Genomic DNA, 22,900 nt, shown 5'->3' with positions numbered 1-22,900 from the left:
CAATAATATAACTTGAATGTTTTATAAGGTTGCTTATCTTAGCGGTTGTGTTTAGGGAAAAGAATAAAGCTATTAGGAATTGGTGGAAAGTTGAATAAGGGCGTCCAGTATTTGGAAAATCAATGTCAATGAACAGGCTTTCACAGATTTCGCGTTATTTACGGTTCGATGGTGCTTCTGCGGGACGTCGCTCTTCAGGAGCAGACAAAGTAGCTCCTGTGAGAGACATGTTTGAATCCACGGTTGCTTTTCTTCTGATGATTATCGTCTACATTACTAGTGTAGATGAAATTTTGTCACATTTCAGGCAGATGTCCCTTCGAGCAATTTCATGCCTTAAAAACCAGGGGAATATGGTATCAAAATCTAGGTTCTTTGTGACAGACAATTATGCTTATAGTACGAAATCCTGTTTCTTGGCATTGATTTACCAAATGCTGGAAGCAGAAAAGGCAAAAATTAGGTACTCATAGAGACGTTAACCAAGTTCAAAGAGTAGTGCTGTATATGGTGAAAGGCTTAAAGAAGACAGATCGTAATGCAACTCGCGACAAGTTTTTTATAAAACTAGAACTAGCAAGAATGTTGAACTATTTTAACAACCCTGCTAAGCACAATGAGAAAAATGAACTAAAACTGTCCAAGAAAATAACAGAAAAAAGGATAGGGAGACGCTTTCGTCAGAATTTGCTTTCCATTATCTAGAAAAAGCTCCTCTTAAACTACACCGTAGAGCATACACATAGCAAAACAAAAATGGCCCAATATCAAAATATGCAATATGAAGTGGGCAACAACTCATATCCTATGGCATCAGGAACATTGAGCGTAAGCTCCTTTCTGATCAGGTCACCATAAGCTTGCAAACATACACCAGGAGCATTAGAGCCTGGAGACGATCCGGTGAGATATGAAGAGAATCCTTCACCCTGGAGTACCATTAGCATCAAGGAAGTTTCACCATGATTCGGGGTGGGCCCTTGTTTGGTCGACGTACGCCTCTCATGCCTCTCCAGGGTAACACGCCTGGTATTTAAAAACATTTGCTACCATTGTGGCTGACGGCTTTACAATTGTGAATGATAATGCTCGTGCGCAGCGAGCCCGATTGGTCAATTAGTTCCTTGAGACGCACGGCATACAGTGAATGGTGTGGCCGGCATATTCAGTGGATATGAACTTTGTTGGATACGCATGATGTGAACTGAAGAGAGCAATTGCCCACCGTTCTAATCCTCTTGTAAATATTCAGCAACTGACTGGTGCTGCTATCCAAGAGTGGGATAATCTGCGCCAGTACAAGTTGGATTCTTTGGTTCCGTGTTGTTCAAGCACATCTCAAGTCCCGAGATGGCCACACACTGTATTGATCTGCCACACAACTCTTATGTTCAAAATCCCACATTACCAACTTTATGCTTTTATTGAATTCCTGTTGATTTTACATACCTGACTATATGATAGTTTCCATTGTAAATACCACCCGTAACGTATGATGTACAGTCGCTCAAAAGAAGAATGAGCGCATAGTGTTGTAGAAGTTCCTCGCAGGTACTCTTTTCTCAGAAACAAATGAACCAATAGATATAATAGCTGTTGTGGCTATCCACAGGGTTTGAATCTACAGTACATAGGAGGTGAATTATTTTAATAATAATTAAAATTATGACATAAAATATTTAGTTCGATGAACATTCAACACCATGCGCTCATTCTTTTTTCAGTGAGTATTCGTACATACCGTTGCAAAATAAAAATGGTATAATATCAGAATATTCAAAAATTATTTTTGCACACTGTACAATAATGTTTAATTTAACTTGCTTCCAACTTGGCATAACGATAGCGGTTCTATGCATTAAGCTCTACCTTGTTGGAGATATCACGTTGAATCTAAAGGTTATGATATATACAAGTATTTAAAATAAGTAGAATGTAAAATTTGGAAGTAAATGTGTAGATTTGCTATAAAATAAACGTTTTTCAGTAATAAGATGGATTATATTTTAATGCCCAGAGTATGACAAATAAAACTACGTACATGTTTGTTGTCTGTTCCGTAATCAGTTCAGCAAGAGGTCAGATGGGATTCCCTTTATGCATTGTTAATCGTTTGTAAGAGGCTATGTGTAAGCAATATAGAAGGACGCGGAACTTCTTTTTAACTTCTTTGCACTGAAAGAAACATCAATGCGTCTATTTCAAAACGTACACACATGCTTAGGAAGTATGTGCACACTACTTAAAAGAAGTTGTCTTTCGAACGACCACCATTCACTTCATCACAAAAGACGGGTTATTTTCGGAGCATTGTACATAACTTTATCCACGGTTTCCGGTTTTATCGCATCAGATTTCTTTCGAATATCGTTTTCTAGGTCCTCTGTGGTCATTGGCTGCTTGATACAGATGTATCCTTTGAGATATCTTCCAAAGAAAAATATTCGGCGCAGTCAAATCCGGGGATAAGCCAGTATAAATGTACTTCTGATTTCCAAAGTAAAGTTTAGTAAGTTTGGTTCGCTCTTCGCCGCTCAACTTCTCCGTGATTACTTTCCTTAACAAGATATCTAAAGGAAAAGAGGACTACATTGTAAAGTTCTGAAAAATTGAAATTTCATGTCAGACTTTTGCATCAAATTGTACATCTGTTTTATCGAATGAAGTGATCTAGATTAACATCTTAAAACAATAATAGAAAAGTATTCAGGAATGGTTTAAAGGTAAGTAGCAAGTAGGGAAAATGAAAAGGAACGTCTGGCAGGATATTTAATCCATAACTATTTACTATTCAAATGATATGCGTCAGGTATTTTACGACGTAAGGTACACCGAGTTTCAAGAGAGGCACGTGAAGGAAGTAGTCACCTACTGTATATACAGTTCATTTCCTTTTTATATACAACTACAAAGGTGGAATGGATAAATGGGTATGGGAGAAATCATTTGATTTTACTTTTGTTTTATGGAAAAAATTCCATATCGTCGCTGTGGAGTCAGAACCGCGAATGTTACAATATTCTTCCTATCCATTATTTCCTTTAGGAAAATCAACCTTAAATACATTATACTCTAGGAGTGCGTAGATGATCATGCAAACATACATCCCTACAGTACGGTTCATTTTCCTTTACACGTGAGTTTATCTGAGTATATCCATATGTAGCTAGAGGCGTGACGAGTCATAAGGGAAAAAATGGATAGGAAAAGTATTGTCACATTTGCGGTTTGGGCTCCATAGCGACGATATTGTACCTCACATTTCTTACAAAACGTTCTAATAGGATGTAGGTTTCCAAAACTGCGTATTCTTTAATGCTCTTCTCATATTAAATACAAAACTTCGTAGAGTTTAAAGAATATTTGCACAAATTGAGTCACAGTTGTGTGATTATTTAGAATAGCATTGTATTTATCGCTCTCCCCCTGATTTCACAGGTCTACATCCAGAGGTTTCTTTTAAATAACAAATATATACCAACATTTTAAATAACTTAATATAGTGAAAGCATTTTATAATTTTTAGGACCGGGCGAGTTGGCCGTGCGGTTAGGAGCGCAGGTGTAAGCCTGCATCCGGGAGATAGTAGGTTCTAACCCCACTGTCGGCAGCCCTGAATATGGCTTTCAGTGGTTTCCCGTTTTCACACCAGACAAATGCTGGGACTGTACCTTAATTAAGGCCACGGACGCATCCTCCCTACTCCTATGCCTTTCCTATCCCATCGTCGCCATAAAACCTATCAGTGTCGGTGCGACGTAAAGCAAATTGTAAAAAAAAAAAAAAAAATAAATAAATAGGAATTTCAAACATTAATTTTTCCCACTGGATAAGTAATTCATCCTACAACATAAGTGTCTGAGTAGATTTCAGGTAATGCGTCCAGCTGAATGGTTCCAAGTTCACGGGCTCAATCGCAGCCGAGGTGGCCTATTTTTAAAGAACGGTCAAGAATCTTGGAATTACAACATAATTTTTTCTCGGTAAGGCCACCTGACAAAATTAACAGAATCTCAAGAACCGTCCTGTAGGGTTTCGCTTCGCTACTAGATGGAACTGGTACTGTAATCACGGCATGGAACTTAGTACCGATGCCGTCTAAATAACAGCACTTTAGAAGATCTATTACCCTGTAGCAGAGACCATAATATTTATATTATTGGATTTAGTTTCACGTTGCACCGACTCAGACAACTCTTATGGCGACAATGGGATAGGATAGGGTTATAACAGGGAAGGCTGTGTCCGTACCCTTAATTAAGGCACAGCCGCGGAACTAGCCTCATGTGCACATGGGAAACCACGGAAAACCATCTTCAGGGCTACCAACAGTGGGGTTCGAACCTACCATCTACTGAATAACAAGCTAACAGCTAAGTAGCTCCAGTCATGCAAACAACTTTCTCGGCATGTTATTATTATTATTATTATTATTATTATTATTATTATTATTATTATTATTATTATTATTATTATTATTATTATTATTATTATTATTATTATTTCTCTTGCTAGTGGTTGACGCCACACCAACATAGGTTTACGGCAACAATAAGATAGGAAAGAAGGAATGTGACTAAGAACAAAGGGCCACAGTCTTGATTAAGGTATAGCTCCAGCATTGTCCAGATGTGAAAATGAGAAAGAACGGAAATGAAATGGCGTATGGCTTTTAGTGCCGAGAGTGTCAGAGGACATGTTCGGCTCGCCAGGTGCAGGTATTTTGATATGACACTCATAGATAACCTGCGCGTCGTGATGAGGATGAAATGATTGATGAAGACGACACACACATCTAGCCTCCGTGCCAGAGAAATTAACCAATGTTGGTTAAAATTCCCGACCCTGCCGGGAATCGAACCCGGGACCCTGTGACAAAAGGGCAGCATGCTAACCAGTTAGAAAGGAGCCGGAACATTAAATTCAAGACCACGGATGATAGGGACCGAATTCACCATGTCCTGAATGAAATCGTGCAGCTACGCGAATGATTTCTTTCTTTCTTTCTTTCTTTCTTTCTTTCTTCTTTTCTGTTTAGTGATATTAAGTATTACGTCGCACCGACACAGACAGGGATTAAGGCGACGACGAAGTAGGAGAGGTCTTGGACGGTGAGGGGAGCGATCTTGACCTTCATTAAAGTACAGTCCCAACATTTGCCTGGAGTGAAAATGGAAAACCACGGAAATCCATATTCCGGCCTGCCGAGAGCAGGGCTCTAACCCACTATCTCTCGACTGCAAGCCCACGTCTAGCTGGCCCAAACCGCGTTCGGACGGTTTTATTTCTAGCCGTTAAATGCGACCGATTGGGGTTGGACGATGATACATCAGGGGATAACTTTCACGGCTCTTGATCTCAAAAAGGCGGTTTTCATTGGATGAATGATTGCAGGAAAAATTAATTTGATTATAAGGAGGAAACTGCCCTTCAATAGAATATTTCCATACTTTATAGGTATATACTTTTTCATTTACTGCCATATGACCTTGTTCCTTCAAATTTTCTTCAACCTTCGGTCTAGCGAGTTCAACATACAGCTATCAATGGGAAGATGACACTCTAAGGAAAACTTCAACAAAATAAATGACTCTCTGAGGAAAACTCCACGTTGTTAAAGTATTGCCAACAAAATAACGACTCTACGAAGAGAAAATCCACGTTGTTAAAGGACTGTCAACAAAATACTTACTCTCTGAAGTAGTATAATTGGATGGTTCGGCCGCCTCCTCCTCCTCCCGCCGCCTCCTCCGCCTCCTCCTCCGCCGCCGCCGCCCGCGGGAAATTTGAATTTTGGCGGGAAATTTGAATTTTGGCGCGAGATTTGAATTTGTAAACAAAGCCACGTGCTTTTTGACAGCTGTCATCGACAACAACGCAACGCTAACCTCACTGCTGCCATCTTGACGGGCCTAAACCTCACTAGTGCCAACTTAACCTAACTAGCATGAGGTAAACAAAGCCACGTGTTTTTTGACAGCCACGTGCTTTTTGACAGACAACAACGCATCGCTAACCTCAGTACTGCCATCTTGACGGGCCTAAACCTCAGTAGTGCCAACATAACCTCACTAGCGCGAGGTAAACAAAGCCACGTGCTTTTTGACAGCCACGTGCTTTTCAACAGATTTGTAAACAAAGCCACGTGCTTTTTGACAGACAACAACGCATCGCTAGCCTCAGTACTGCCATCTTGACGGGCCTAAACCTTAGTGATACCAACTTAACCTCACTAGCATGAGGTAAACAAAGCCACGTGTTTTTTGACAGCCACGTGCCTTTTTGACAGCTGTCATCCGCCATCTTTAATCCAGAGAGCACCGTGCTGCCCTCTTTATCGTAGTAGATGTAAATTCATCACCTGTCATCGGCAGTGCCGCCATCTTGACGGGTCTAAACCTTAGTGCTACCAACTTAACCTCACTAGCGTGAGATAAACAAATCCACGTGCAGCTGTCATCCACCATCTTTGAGCATCGTGCTGCCCTCTTTAGCTACTTACCTTTGAAATGTGGTACGTCACAGCTGTCATCCGCCATCTTGCATCCGAAACCTCAGTGCTGCACTCTATGTGGTGACGGCAAATTCCACGTTCTCTTGTTTGGAAACAAAGCCACGTGCAGCTGTCATCCGCCATCTTTAATCACCGTGCTGCCCTCTTTAGCTACTTACCTTTGACAGTTGTCATCCGCCATCTTGCATCGCAAACCTCAGTGCTGCGCTCTATGTAGTGGCGGCAAATTCTACGTGCTCTTGTTTGGAAACAAATTCACATGCTATTTTTCTGACAGCTGTCATCCGCCATCTTTAATCCATAGAGCACCGTGCTGCCCTCTTTAGCTACTTACCTTTGAAATATGGTACGTCACAGCTGTCATCCGCCATCTTTAATCCAGAGAGAACAGTGCTGCAATCTATGTGGTGGCGGCAAATTCCACGTGCTTTACAAATCAACATGCTTTTTTGACAGCTGTCAACCGCCATCTTTAATCACCGTGCTGCCATCTATGTGGTGGCGGTAAATTCCACATGCTTTACAAACTTATATGCTTTTCTGACAGCTGTCATCCGCCATCTTTAATCAACAGAGCACAGTGCTGCCCTCTATGTGGTGGCGGCAAATTCCACGTGCTCTTGTTTGGAAACAAAGCCACGTGCTTTTTTGACAGCTGTCATCCGCCATCTTTAACCAACAGAGCACTATGCTGCGGGCAATTTCGTCAGCTGTCATCCGCCATCTTTAATCCAGAGAGCACCGTGCTGCCCTCTATGTGGTGGTGGTAAATTCTACACGCTTTACAAACCTATGTGCTTTTCTGACAGCTGTCAACCGCCAGAGAGCACCGTGCTGCCCTCTTTATGCCGGTGGCAAATTCTACATGCTTTTTGACAGCTGTCACCCGCAAGAGAGCACCGTGCTGCCATCTTTAGCTAGATACCTGTGGTAGCGGTAAATTCTACGTGCTCTTGTTTAGTAAACAAAGCTACATGCTTTTTTGACAGCTGTCGTCCGCTATCTTTAATCAATAGAGCACTGTGCTGCGGGTAATTTCATCAGCTGTCATCCGCCATCTTTAATCTACACAACACTATGCTGCTCTCTGTAGTAGCGGGCAATTTGAAAAGTTCTGTTAGCTATCATCCGCCATCTTTAATCAAGAGAGCACCGTGCTGCCATCTATGTGGTGGCGGCAAATTCCACGTGCTCTTGTTTAGTAAACAAAGCCACGTGCAGCTGTCATCCGCCATCTTTGAGCACCGTGCTGCGGGCAATTTCGTCAGCTGTCATCCGCCATCTTTAATCTACAGAACACCGTGCTGCCCTCTGTAGTAGCGGGCAATTTGAAAAGTTCTGTTAGCTATCATCCGCCATCTTCGAGCACCGTGCTGCCCTCTATGTGGTGGCGGCAAATTCCACGTGCTTTACAAACTCACGTGCTTTTTTGACAGCTACCATCCGCCCTGCTCTCTGTAGTAGCGGGTAATTTGAAAAGTTCTGTTAGCTGTCATCCGCCATCTTTGAGCACCGTGCTGCCCGGTGGCGGTAAATTCCACGTGCTTTACAAACTCACGCGCAGCTGTCATCCGCCATCTTACATCGCAAACCTCAGTGCTACACTCTTTAGTTGAAAAATGGTGGCGGATAATTTAAAAAAGAAAAATTCTACAGCGGCCATCTCTCGACGCTAATTGCACAAGATGGTGGCTATACATGACTCCTTAAAGGTGCTTATGCGAGATGATCGCTATACATAGACGCCCTTGGGATGCTTGCGCAAGATGGCGGTTATACATGGCTCCTTATGAGGGATGCTTGCGCGAGATGGTGGTTGCTCTTATGAGGCGGCTTAAGGATCCTTGGCTAGAGCCTCCCTAAGGATGCTTGCGCAAGATGGCGCATGCAAGATGGTGGCTATACATAGCTCCTTATGAGACAGCCAGTACAACATGTGATCAGAACATTGATTGATGTGTTCAGAACACAAAATAAGTAGAATCGAACACTGTACTCGATACAACATGTGATTAAAACATTGTTTGGTGTGTTCAGAACACTAATCGAACGCTGTACAACATGTTAGGGGATACCTTTGTTTAGATTGAAACATAACAAGACTAGAATTGAACACTGCACATTGATTGATGTGTTCAGAACACAAAATAAGTAGAATCGAACACTGTACTCGATACAACATGTGATTAAAACATTGTTTGGTGTGTTCAGAATACTAATCGAACGCTGTACAACATGTTAGGGGATACCTTTGTTTAGATTGAAACATAACAAGACTAGAATTGAACACTGCACATTGATTGATGTGTTCAGAACACAAAATAAGTAGAATCGAACACTGTACTCGATACAACATGTGATTAAAACATTGTTTGGTGTGTTCAGAACACTAATCGAACGCTGTACAACATGTTAGGGGATACCTTTGTTTAGATTGAAACATAACAAGACTAGAATTGAACACTGCACTCGATGTCGTTACATGTGTTCAGAACAATGATTGATGTGTTCAGATCACTAAACAAGTAGAATCGAACGCTGTACAACATGTTAGGGGATACCTTTGTTTAGATTGAAACATAACAAGACTAGAATCGAACACTGCACTCGATGTCGTTAACCTTAACATGTGATCCGATACAACATGTTAGGGGATACCTTTGTCCTAAGAACCGAACACTGTACAACATGTTAGGGGATACCTTTGTTTAGATTGAAACTAACAAGACTAGAATCGAACACTGCACTCGATGTCGTTACATGTGATCCGATACAACATGTTAGGGGATACCTTTGTTCTAAGAAAATTAGATTGAAACATAGCAAGCCTAGAATCGAACATTGTTTGATGTTTTCAGTACAACTTCAATGATTAACACACACACACTGTGCACATATCGCATAGCTATCTCGCCTAGTATGAAAATAAAAAAACACACTGTGCACATATCGCATAGCTAACACTTCAAATGATTTGCTTAGTACGAAAAAAAAATCTATACCGCGTAGCTAACTCGTTCATCACACTGCTCAGACGCTTAGTAATTGTGAATACACTCATACGAAAATCAAGAAAGCACACTGCGTAGCCAACTCGCTCGGCTCACTCGCTTAGTAATTACAACACTGATACACACACGGATAAGAATGTTCCGAGATACTACATACTTACATGTTTTTTAAGGGGGGTGAAAGATCATAAATTATATGTACACATGTTGTCTCCTCCAAGTTGTAAGATGAAATAGACGCAGTACTGCGAGTTTCCGCTCTAGCTGGCGAACGGAAGTAGCATGATATCTCAGCAAAAAATAAAAATACGCGTGAGCTTGCAAGTCAGACACAATGATGGATACCGCGATTCAAATCCTAGTAACTTATGCCGTCGGGAAGGGCATCTAGCTAGATCATGTAATGACGATCGCGCAGGCCCCTCGCCTAGCATTTACAGCTTCTAGTTCGAACCCGCTATCTTCCGAAGTAGTGTGAATGATTGAAGAGTGTTGAGGGTGATTCATTCGTCGGATGGAGGCGTTAAGCTGGCTTCTTCGGTAGGAGTAGGCTATGTCGGGACATCGATTTAAAATCCTAGTCAGGAGGGGTAACCGGTCGTATAAAACTATGGTGTGAGGCGGGGTGTGCAAGAAAGCCAGCATTAAGTAAGGGCTGTTGATGGGGGCGTTAAACCTTGTGCTGACTCCTTCGAAAATGATTTTTTGAGTACAAGACTTGACGGTGATTCATTTGTCGGATGGAGGCAATAAGCCTTGTGCAGGCTTCTTCAGCGGGAGTAGGCTATGTGTCGGTACCGGGATATCTAGTTATAAAACCCGCTACAACAAATTTATCGCGTATACTGCGATTTAAAATCCTAGTCAGGAAGGGCAGCCGGTCGTAAAACTATGGTGTGAGGCGGGGTGTGCAAGAAAGCCAGCATTAAGTAAGGGCTGTTGATGTGTTTTAACCTCTCCGTACAATCATAATAGTTTACGTTAGGAACTTACATAGGCTAAATGCTACACATCCCGTAGCAGAGCCGGGAATCGAACTCGGACCTCCGAGGGTAGCAGCTAATCACACTAACTACTACACCACAGAGGAGGACTATTTCAGAATATTTTACAACCTTAATTTGTACTGTGTTTTAAGAGCTTGAATGGTACTCAGCTAAGAAGACCTTCGCGAGTTACAAGCCGCTTATCAGTGTCCTCGTTCAAGGTTACTACTACAGCAGGAAGATACGTGTACAATTTCAGCTAACACACGCATTCCGCGGCTCGCTCTGATACAACTTCAAGGACTGTAGAACAAACCCATAGCCTACAGTATGCATGTCTCTCACCCGGTAGTCACGGGTTCGATTCTCTTGGGAATAAAAATGTGTTTAAATCGCAAGAATGTGTTGAGTTGTCCTTCCTGATGCAAAACTAGCAGTATCTAACCTCTCACACTATAGTTTTCAACCGGTTGCCCTTCCTGACAACTCGGATTAAGAATCTGTTTTGTTTTAAGACTAGTTATCCTTCCTGACGCAAAACTGGTAGTATCTAAGCTCTTACATCATACGCTATTGTTTTCAACCGGTTACCCTTCCTGACGTCAAAGAACTCGGATTAAGAATCTGTCGAGAATCGGGGGTTTTACAGCTAGATGCTCTTCTTAGATTTTAAATCGCTGTATCACTACTGCCGGTTGCCCTTCCTGACTAAGATTTTAAATCGCAAGAATTTGTTTTAAGACTCAAGTCTTGTTATGTTTCTTTCGTAATCTGCAAGTCTAAACAAGCATATCGCTGCACACTCTTGCCTTCGCGATGCGTGTTCGATAATTGTTTTCAACCGGTTGCCCTTCCTGACGTCAAAGAACTCGGATTAAGAATCTGTCGAGAATCGGGGGTTTTACTGCTAGATTTTAAATCACGAACTATTGTTTTACTGCCGGATGCCCTTCCTGACTAAGATTTTAAATCGCAAGAATTTTGTTTTAAGACTCAAGTCTTGTTATGTTTCTTTCGTAATCTGCAAGTCTAAACATGCATATCGCTGCACACTCCTGCCTTCGCGATGCGTGTTCGATAATTGTTTCCAACCGGTTGCCCTTCCTGACGTCAAAGAACTCGGATTAAGAATCTATCGAGAATCGGGGGTTTTACAGCTAGATTTTAAATCACGAACTATTGTTTTACTGCCGGATGCCCTTCCTGACTAAGATTTTAAATCGCAAGAATGTGTTTTAAGACTCAAGTCTTGTTATGTTTCTTTCGTAATCTGCAAGTCTAAACAAGCATATCGCTGCACACTCTTGCCTCCACGATGTGTGTTCGATAATTGTTTTCAACTAGTTGCCCTTCCTGACGTCAAAGAACTCGGATTAAGAATCTGTCGAGAATCGGGGGATATACAGCTAGATGCACTTCTTAGATTTTAAATCACGAACTATTGTTTTACTGCTGGATGCCCTTCCTGACTAAGATTTTAAATCGCAAGAATTTGTTTTAAGACTCAAGTCTTGTTATGTTTCTTTCGTAATCTGCAAGTCTAAACAAGCATATCGCTGCACACTCTTGCCTTCACGATGCGTGTTCGATAATTGTTTTCAACCGGTTGCCCTTCCTGACGTCAAAGAACTCGGATTAAGAATCTGTCGAGAATCGGGGGTTTTACTGCTAGATTTTAAATAACGAATATTGTTTTACTACCGGATGCCCTTCCTGACTAAGATTTTAAATCGCAAGAATTTGTTTTAAGACTCAAGTCTTGTTATGTTTCTTTCGTAATCTGCAAGTCTAAACAAGCATATCGCTGCACACTCTTGCCTCCACGATGTGTGTTCGATAATTGTTTTCAACCGGTTGCCCTTCCTGACGTCAAAGAACTCGGATTAAGAATCTGTCGAGAATCGGGGGTTTTACTGCTAGATTTTAAATCGCAGTATCACGAACTATTGTTTTACTACCGGATGCCCTGCCTGACTAAGATTTTAAATCGCAAGAATTTGTTTTAAGACTCAAGTCTTGTTATGTTTCTTTCGTAATCTGCAAGTCTAAACATGCATATCGCTGCACACTCCTGCCTTCGCGATGCGTGTTCGATAATTGTTTCCAACCGGTTGCCCTTCCTGACGTCAAAGAACTCGGATTAAGAATCTATCGAGAATCGGGGGTTTTACAGCTAGATTTTAAATCACGAACTATTGTTTTACTGCCGGATGCCCTTCCTGACTAAGATTTTAAATCGCAAGAATTTGTTTTAAGACTCAAGTCTTGTTATGTTTCTTTCGTAATCTGCAAGTCTAAACATGCATATCGCTGCACACTCCTGCCTTCGCGATGCGTGTTCGATAATTGTTTCCAACCGGTTGCCCTTCCTGACGTCAAAGAACTCGGATTAAGAATCTATCGAGAATCGGGGGTTTTACAGCTAGATTTTAAATCACGAACTATTGTTTTACTGCCGGATGCGCTTCCTGAATAAGATTTTAAATCGCAAGAATTTGTTTTAAGACTCAAGTCTTGTTATGTTTCTTTCGTAATCTGCAAGTCTAAACAAGCATATCGCTGCACACTCTTGCCTCCACGATGTGTGTTCGATAATTGTTTTCAACTAGTTGCCTTTCCTGACGTCAAAGAACTCGGATTAAGAATCTGTCGAGAATCGGGGGTTTTACTGCTAGATTTTAAATCACGAACTATTGTTTTACTGCCGGATGCCCTTCCTGACTAAGATTTTAAATCGCAAGAATTTTGTTTTAAGACTCAAGTCTTGTTATGTTTCTTTCGTAATCTGCAAGTCTAAACAAGCATATCGCTGCACACTTGCCTTCGCGATGCGTGTTCGATAATTGTTTTCAACCGGTTGCCCTTCCTGACGTCAAAGAACTCGGATTAAGAATCTGTCGAGAATCGGGGGTTTTACTGCTAGATTTTAAATCACGAACTATTGTTTTACTGCTGGATGCCCTTCCTGACTAAGATTTTAAATCACAAGAATTTGTTTTAAGACTCAAGTCTTGTTATGTTTCTTTCGTAATCTGCAAGTCTAAACAAGCATATCGCTGCACACTCTTGCCTTCACGATGCGTGTTCGATAATTGTTTTCAACTAGTTGCCCTTCCTGTCGTCAAAGAACTCGGCCGACGGCATAAGTTACTAGGATTTGAATCGCGGTATCCATCATTGTGTCTGACTTGCAAGCTCACGCGTATTTTTATTTTTTGCTGAGATATCATGCTACTTCCGTTCGCCAGCTAGAGCGGAAACTCGCAGTACTGCGTCTATTTCATCTTACAACTTGGAGGAGACAACATGTGTACATATAATTTATGATCTTTCACCCCCCTTAAAAAACATGTAAGTATGTAGTATCTCGGAACATTCTTATCCGTGTGTGTATCAGTGTTGTAATTACTAAGCGAGTGAGCCGAGCGAGTTGGCTACGCAGTGTGCTTTCTTGATTTTCGTATGAGTGTATTCACAATTACTAAGCGTCTGAGCAGTGTGATGAACGAGTTAGCTACGCGGTATAGATTTTTTTTTCGTACTAAGCAAATCATTTGAAGTGTTAGCTATGCGATATGTGCACAGTGTGTTTTTTTATTTTCATACTAGGCGAGATAGCTATGCGATATGTGCACAGTGTGTGTGTGTTAATCATTGAAGTTGTACTGAAAACATCAAACAATGTTCGATTCTAGGCTTGCTATGTTTCAATCTAATTTTCTTAGAACAAAGGTATCCCCTAACATGTTGTATCGGATCACATGTAACGACATCGAGTGCAGTGTTCGATTCTAGTCTTGTTAGTTTCAATCTAAACAAAGGTATCCCCTAACATGTTGTACAGTGTTCGGTTCTTAGGACAAAGGTATCCCCTAACATGTTGTATCGGATCACATGTTAAGGTTAACGACATCGAGTGCAGTGTTCGATTCTAGTCTTGTTATGTTTCAATCTAAACAAAGGTATCCCCTAACATGTTGTACAGCGTTCGATTCTACTTGTTTAGTGATCTGAACACATCAATCATTGTTCTGAACACATGTAACGACATCGAGTGCAGTGTTCAATTCTAGTCTTGTTATGTTTCAATCTAAACAAAGGTATCCCCTAACATGTTGTACAGCGTTCGATTAGTGTTCTGAACACACCAAACAATGTTTTAATCACATGTTGTATCGAGTACAGTGTTCGATTCTACTTATTTTGTGTTCTGAACACATCAATCAATGTGCAGTGTTCAATTCTAGTCTTGTTATGTTTCAATCTAAACAAAGGTATCCCCTAACATGTTGTACAGCGTTCGATTAGTATTCTGAACACACCAAACAATGTTTTAATCACATGTTGTATCGAGTACAGTGTTCGATTCTACTTATTTTGTGTTCTGAACACATCAATCAATGTGCAGTGTTCAATTCTAGTCTTGTTATGTTTCAATCTAAACAAAGGTATCCCCTAACATGTTGTACAGCGTTCGATTAGTGTTCTGAACACACCAAACAATGTTTTAATCACATGTTGTATCGAGTACAGTGTTCGATTCTACTTATTTTGTGTTCTGAACACATCAATCAATGTTCTGATCACATGTTGTACTGGCTGTCTCATAAGGAGCTATGTATAGCCACCATCTTGCATGCGCCATCTTGCGCAAGCATCCTTAGGGAGGCTCTAGCCAAGGATCCTTAAGCCGCCTCATAAGAGCAACCACCATCTCGCGCAAGCATCCCTCATAAGGAGCCATGTATAACCGCCATCTTGCGCAAGCATCCCAAGGGCGTCTATGTATAGCGATCATCTCGCATAAGCACCTTTAAGGAGTCATGTATAGCCACCATCTTGTGCAATTAGCGTCGAGAGATGGCCGCTGTAGAATTTTTCTTTTTTAAATTATCCGCCACCATTTTTCAACTAAAGAGTGTAGCACTGAGGTTTGCGATGTAAGATGGCGGATGACAGCTGCGCGTGAGTTTGTAAAGCACGTGGAATTTACCGCCACCGGGCAGCACGGTGCTCAAAGATGGCGGATGACAGCTAACAGAACTTTTCAAATTACCCGCTACTACAGAGAGCAGGGCGGATGGTAGCTGTCAAAAAAGCACGTGAGTTTGTAAAGCACGTGGAATTTGCCGCCACCACATAGAGGGCAGCACGGTGCTCGAAGATGGCGGATGATAGCTAACAGAACTTTTCAAATTGCCCGCTACTACAGAGGGCAGCACGGTGTTCTGTAGATTAAAGATGGCGGATGACAGCTGACGAAATTGCCCGCAGCACGGTGCTCAAAGATGGCGGATGACAGCTGCACGTGGCTTTGTTTACTAAACAAGAGCACGTGGAATTTGCCGCCACCACATAGATGGCAGCACGGTGCTCTCTTGATTAAAGATGGCGGATGATAGCTAACAGAACTTTTCAAATTGCCCGCTACTACAGAGAGCAGCATAGTGTTGTGTAGATTAAAGATGGCGGATGACAGCTGATGAAATTACCCGCAGCACAGTGCTCTATTGATTAAAGATAGCGGACGACAGCTGTCAAAAAAGCATGTAGCTTTGTTTACTAAACAAGAGCACGTAGAATTTACCGCTACCACAGGTATCTAGCTAAAGATGGCAGCACGGTGCTCTCTTGCGGGTGACAGCTGTCAAAAAGCATGTAGAATTTGCCACCGGCATAAAGAGGGCAGCACGGTGCTCTCTGGCGGTTGACAGCTGTCAGAAAAGCACATAGGTTTGTAAAGCGTGTAGAATTTACCACCACCACATAGAGGGCAGCACGGTGCTCTCTGGATTAAAGATGGCGGATGACAGCTGACGAAATTGCCCGCAGCATAGTGCTCTGTTGGTTAAAGATGGCGGATGACAGCTGTCAAAAAAGCACGTGGCTTTGTTTCCAAACAAGAGCACGTGGAATTTGCCGCCACCACATAGAGGGCAGCACTGTGCTCTGTTGATTAAAGATGGCGGATGACAGCTGTCAGAAAAGCATATAAGTTTGTAAAGCATGTGGAATTTACCGCCACCACATAGATGGCAGCACGGTGATTAAAGATGGCGGTTGACAGCTGTCAAAAAAGCATGTTGATTTGTAAAGCACGTGGAATTTGCCGCCACCACATAGATTGCAGCACTGTTCTCTCTGGATTAAAGATGGCGGATGACAGCTGTGACGTACCATATTTCAAAGGTAAGTAGCTAAAGAGGGCAGCACGGTGCTCTATGGATTAAAGATGGCGGATGACAGCTGTCAGAAAAATAGCATGTGAATTTGTTTCCAAACAAGAGCACGTAGAATTTGCCGCCACTACATAGAGCGCAGCACTGAGGTTTGCGATGCAAGATGGCGGATGACAACTGTCAAAGGTAAGTAGCTAAAGAGGGCAGCACGGTGATTAAAGATGGCGGATGACAGCTGCACGTGGCTTTGTTTCCAAACAAGAGAACGTGGAATTTGCCGTCACCACATAGAGTGCAGCACTGAGGTTTCGGATGCAAGATGGCGGATGACAGCTGTGACGTACCACATTTCAAAGGTAAGTAGCTAAAGAGGGCAGCACGATGCTCAAAGATGGTGGATGACAGCTGCACGTGGATTTGTTTATCTCACGCTAGTGAGGTTAAGTTGGTAGCACTAAGGTTTAGACCCGTCAAGATGGCGGCACTGCCGATGACAGGTGATGAATTTACATCTACTACGATAAAGAGGGCAGCACGGTGCTCTCTGGATTAAAGATGGCGGATGACAGCTGTCAAAAAGGCACGTGGCTGTCAAAAAACACGTGGCTTTGTTTACCTCATGCTAGTGAGGTTAAGTTGGTATCACTAAGGTTTAGGCCCGTCAAGATGGCAGTACTGAGGCTAGCGATGCGTTGTTGTCTGTCAAAAAGCACGTGGCTTTGTTTACAAATCTGTTGAAAAGCACGTGGCTGTCAAAAAGCACGTGGCTTTGTTTACCTCGCGCTAGTGAGGTTATGTTGGCACTACTGAGGTTTAGGCCCGTCAAGATGGCAGTACTGAGGTTAGCGATGCGTTGTTGTCTGTCAAAAAGCACGTGGCTGTCAAAAAACACGTGGCTTTGTTTACCTCATGCTAGTTAGGTTAAGTTGGCACTAGTGAGGTTTAGGCCCGTCAAGATGGCAGCAGTGAGGTTAGCGTTGCGTTGTTGTCGATGACAGCTGTCAAAAAGCACGTGGCTTTGTTTACAAATTCAAATCTCGCGCCAAAATTCAAATTTCCCGCCAAAATTCAAATTTCCCGCGGGCGGCGGCGGCGGAGGAGGAGGCGGAGGAGGAGGCGGAGGAGGCGGCGGGAGGAGGAGGAGGCTGCCGAACCATCCAATTATACTACTCTCTGAGGAAACATCCGTAGAGTTGAAGGAATGACGGTCTGAGAAATACAATCCACGTAGTTGAAGGATTGCTAACATAACAATGACTCTATGAAGATTAAATTCATCTTGTTTACGGATCGCTAACAAAATAATTATGACTCTGAGTAAAAGAAAACTACGTTGTTAAAGTTTTGCCAACAAAATAATGACTCCGAGGAAAAGTACACGTTATTGAAGGATTGCTAACAAAATAATGACTCCCTGAAAAAAAAAAATCCAAGTTGATAAAGGAATGATAACAAAGTCTCTGGCGAAGAAATCCACATTGAAACATGGACTCTGAAATGTAACAGCATTAAGAGAATAAATGCTTTCGAGATGTGGATATCCCGAAAGATGTCACGAATCTCGTGGACTGACCACGTCTCCAATGCTGCCGTACTCAAACGCATGAGGAGGGTAAAACTGACGGACGTAGGGGTCACGGTCGAGGGAAACACTATTCGCTGAGAAACTTACGAGATTAGACAGAACTAGATTATAGTAGACTTATGAGGACATCCGAACATCGTACAGACTTTGTTGTGATCGTGGCCATCCATCAGTAATGGAGAAGGCACTACAAGAAGAAGTTAAAGGATTGCCAAGAAAAGCTGGGATGTTGTGAAATTAGAATCCTTTGAGTGAGAAGGATATTTATATATATTTTTTACCAGAAGTTTAACGTCAGACTAACTGAGAAGGGCTAGAACAGGGAAGGAAGCAGACTTGGCCTTAATTAAGGTACAGCCCCAGCATTTAGCTGGTGTGAAAATGGCGAACGCCAGAAAACCATCTTCAGGGTTATCATTAGTGTGGTTCGAATCCACCATCTCCTATATGCAAGTTTGCAGCTACACGGCGCGTACCAGGCAGCGAATTCACTCGGTTGTGAGAAATTCGGTGTGACGATGAAATGACTACTTTTGCAATTTCAGATCTTTTTCGGAAAACCTCTTCAGTTAGAATATCAAAGGAATGTTAGGTCTCCTTATTATTTCTACCCCTTTATGTGTTAGAAACTACATACATGCGAACTGGTGGTATTTTAGCCTTCTAATCTTAACTGATTTTTTGTTCATACTTTTTTTTTGCTAGGGGCTTTACGTCGCACCGACACAGATAGGTCTTATGGCGACGATGGGATACGAAAGACCTGGGATTCGAACCTACTATCTCCCGGATGCAAGCTCACAGCCGCGCGTCTCTACGCGCACGGCCAACTCGCCCGGTGTTCATGTTTTAGAACAACTCCCCGCCTTCATGTCCACCTAGTAAATTCTTCATTCCTAACTGCTCAGGTAAGTTTTCTCAATAGAAATTCAATAAGCACGAAGTACGAGCTTTTCACAGTGATGAAGAATAATCATTTCATTATTTATATTTTTTATAAAACTCCCTTTTTGGGACCCCCACGGGAATCTTCTGCCACCAGATATTCATGAGCCCTCGTGGGCAATGGTCTACCAGCAAGTAAACTTGCACATTCCTATACCATATAGTCTTTGAAATATTTTTGTCTGGACAGAGGAACTGACTACTTTATATGTGAGGTTATGTTCATCATCATCATCATCATCATCATCATCATCATCATCATCATCACAGAACATAGGAGTTGTTGAAGAAATACATCTACACTTACATATAACAACAGGAATCTTAATGGAAATAATGGTCACTTATTAACGCCTGAGATTATCAGCTTACCTGAAAGAGTGGCAGATCGTGGTCTGATGACTCAGGTATGTTAATTTTGTAGAAGCTTTGTTCAAACTGAGGAGCGTGATCGTTTACATCGGCCACAGACACCACCACTCTGGTGGTAGACGACAGTGGAGGGTTGCCGTTATCATTCACCGTCACCTGGAAACAATATTAACAGGATTTATTTAGCAGAGGAAGTAATAATCAAGTTAACATAAATGTTAAGACTAAGTGGTTTGTCACAAAAATTGCACAATTGAATGCTGAATATGAAAAATTAGTCCATGGCGTGTCAAGAGGTGACGTATATTCTTGCGTGATCGTATGAAATGCACAAAAGGTGTATGTATAAACATCTTTTAATGGTTCAGTGATTGAGATTATGCTCCATAAAGAAATTGTATGAGCCTTTCCTTCGGTGTCTCGATTAGTGTGGAATCGCATGCGAGTACTCCATTCCGCATGACGTCACGAACCCGTGTGGCTTTCCACAGCAACCGACTGGTAAGTCCCGGTTCATGCCCCCTAGAATAATTGATTATTAATTAGGCTTAGGCCAATGTCCGTCCGCGGGCGGTTAATGGTGGCGAGTGCTGTTTCTAAAGGATGAATGTTGGATTATCAGCCCCTGTTAACAGTAGTCATGGCAGAACAATGGAAGAGTTTCAAAAATGAGGGAATAAAAAAAAAAAAAAAGAAAAAGAAAGGGAAGTGCCATGAATGGTGGGAGGGAGAAAGTATTCCTTGGCTTCACAAGTATTCCTTGTAGCAAACCACACTTGAGGGGGTGAAGAGAATGATACGTAAACTGCAGTGTCATACTGCAGCAAGAATGAAAAAAAAGAAAAAAAAAGAAAAACGAAAACAGAAATGATGAAATATAGAGACAAAGCGGGATGATGACGATCCATAATAATAATAATAATAATAATAATAATAATAATAATAATAATAATATACCGGTACCGAAATATAAATATATGAATTTATCCCATTTAAAGGCACTGAAATGGCATGTCCTTCAGATGGGGTTCAAATTCATTATGTTGAAAACAGAGGGATAACGATTAATTGACTAGGGTACTGAATGTGGTATAAAGTTGCTCCGTAGTGTAATACGAGCAACAGTAATACATCAATGTACAAGCAAAGGAACAGAAAGGAGTGCGACACCTATCGAGGTATTTCTTTAATCAGTATATTAGACAAAGTATTACAGTACTGTTGGAAAAGAGAAAGCGATCATTGTTGGAGGATTTAGATGAAAATCAGTGCAGTTTCGGATTATAATGCGGCCGCCAAGACCATATTTTCAGTTGATTTTCATTTTTTTTTTCATTTTAACCGACGAATTTCCAACAAAGGAATGATATTACAAAGACGTGTTTAGGGTATAGTTGTATAATTATTTTGGGGCTTAACTAATTCCACTGAAACATTTTCTAACGATCCAAACTTATATCCCGAAATATTTACTGATACAACACCACATTTTTCAAACAGCACAGTGCATATTCAAATCTGAATGTTAGGAATATAGTGTGTGTCGTATTACCGGATAAACTGAAAAGCAATTGAGGAGTGTCTGTTCTAAAGGTACTATTTCCTCTTCCAAACAACAAATCAGTATTTCGTGCTCCTGCATTACAGTAGTTAAATATTATCGACTAGCTGATGTACCCGTGCTTCGCTACGGAATTCTACATTGTATACAGAATTCTAGGCTAGGCAGTGTACACGTTGTGAGCAAGATTGTATTAACTTGCAAAGCTCTTAACGTTACCCTAGAAACGCGACGGCGATGTCACCAAACATCTTTTCTCAAATGAAGACTGAGTTAGGGAATTTTCACTTGCATACTATCAGTCACAATAAGGTTGGGGAGCTTTCATTGTAATGGTAGACACTCACTCTCCACCTGCCTTGTTTACATCCTCAGAAAGACTGTCTTATTGGTTTTCCCAACTGAAATGAACGAACATTACAGTGACATCAGAAGGAATGGCACAATTAAAACAATGCTTTCGTATGAAATACTCGATCAAATCACAAACCACACATTTATCACATTTTCTCAAAGCTCCCGATATTACAGCCCAAAGTTTCAGAGCTGGGATGACCAAGCCGCAAACAGCCGTGATCCGTGAACACCCTTCGTCTTCCTTTCGGCTCGGAGGAGGTCGAATAATGGAGATTCCTAGGGCAAAAATCATGTCCTTTTACTAATCTATTTCCTAGGAGTACACGATGAGTCGATAAATATCAATTCACTACACTGGCGGCGGAAAAATCTATCTGACTTGGAGGCAAATTTCTCTTCCAAGCCGGAGGAGAAACCCCTTCTTCACTGCTAATTTGGAATAAAATGAATGTAGAATTTAATAAAAGTGAGGAGGAAGAAGCTTAAGAAACGTCTCTTTTCAGGGTTGAATTTCGAGTCATTGAGTGAATTATGGTGCTATAATTTGGAATAGGCCTAAATTGTAATTCTAGACCAGGCCATAGGACTACTACTACTACTACTACTACTACTACTACTACTACTACTAAGTGAGCCTCTGCCTTAAGTATGCACACTGCCAATTCAAAACAGCGTGTCGGAGTGGGGATCGAACAGCTGGAGTACTGTGATGAACCGGTGTGTTACGTACCAGCTGTATCCGAAAACATATGAACCAGAGGAATGGCATACTAAAGAAGAAATTTTTTAACTCCCCGGCTATTTTCCGCCAGTAATCAGTCAGGTTATTATACTCGGTACGCAGCAATAATCCCATCTATCGGAGTTGAGAGGCAGCATGAGAGATAAAGAACACCGCCACTAACGATGGTCAATGTAATGTTATTGTTCATCAATGTTATGCGCTTTCGATATTGTAGGCTTTCACATTTAGTTTTCTTTCGACTCTGAAATACCACTCCTATCATAGCCGGTACGGTAAAACTGAATAGAATATACATGGTCGGAAACTGTATCCTCTGTAACATTTGTTATGTAGTACTTTTCGATAGGACCAATAATATAGGTATTTAAAACTTACATTTTAGGCGCCTCCCCCTAATCTACAATTTAATCCAGTTTGAATAAAATTGTTTATAGCTTAGACTGTAGTGTTTTATTCGCCGTCTCTATATACCGATTTCCATTAAATTATGTTAACCCATTTTCTCGTGGCTCGGCGTTGATATGGACTTAGCAACAAAAATACGAATTCATGAATATCTGTGTTATAGCCGGTACGGAAAAAATGTATAAGGCATAAATGGTCGGAAATTTAATTCTACATGACTTTTGTTATGTAGTATTTATC

The 22,900-nt window shown here is 41.5% G+C and overlaps 1 protein-coding gene across 1 annotated transcript in view; it reads right to left on the bottom strand.

Moving 5' to 3' along the window:
- Positions 1–22,900, bottom strand: part of LOC136874446 (fat-like cadherin-related tumor suppressor homolog) — a 671,031-nt gene that overhangs the window by 381,825 nt on the left and 266,306 nt on the right. The window contains exon 5 of the mRNA XM_068227805.1: positions 19,593–19,748. Within this exon, the coding sequence (XP_068083906.1) occupies positions 19,593–19,748 (156 nt within the window). The remainder of the gene's footprint in view (positions 1–19,592; positions 19,749–22,900) is intronic.

The sequence above is a fragment of the Anabrus simplex genome, chromosome 5, assembly GCF_040414725.1.
Source record: "Anabrus simplex isolate iqAnaSimp1 chromosome 5, ASM4041472v1, whole genome shotgun sequence".
Lineage (NCBI taxonomy): Eukaryota > Metazoa > Arthropoda > Insecta > Orthoptera > Tettigoniidae > Anabrus > Anabrus simplex.
This window is presented reverse-complemented; position numbering and strand designations above follow the sequence as displayed.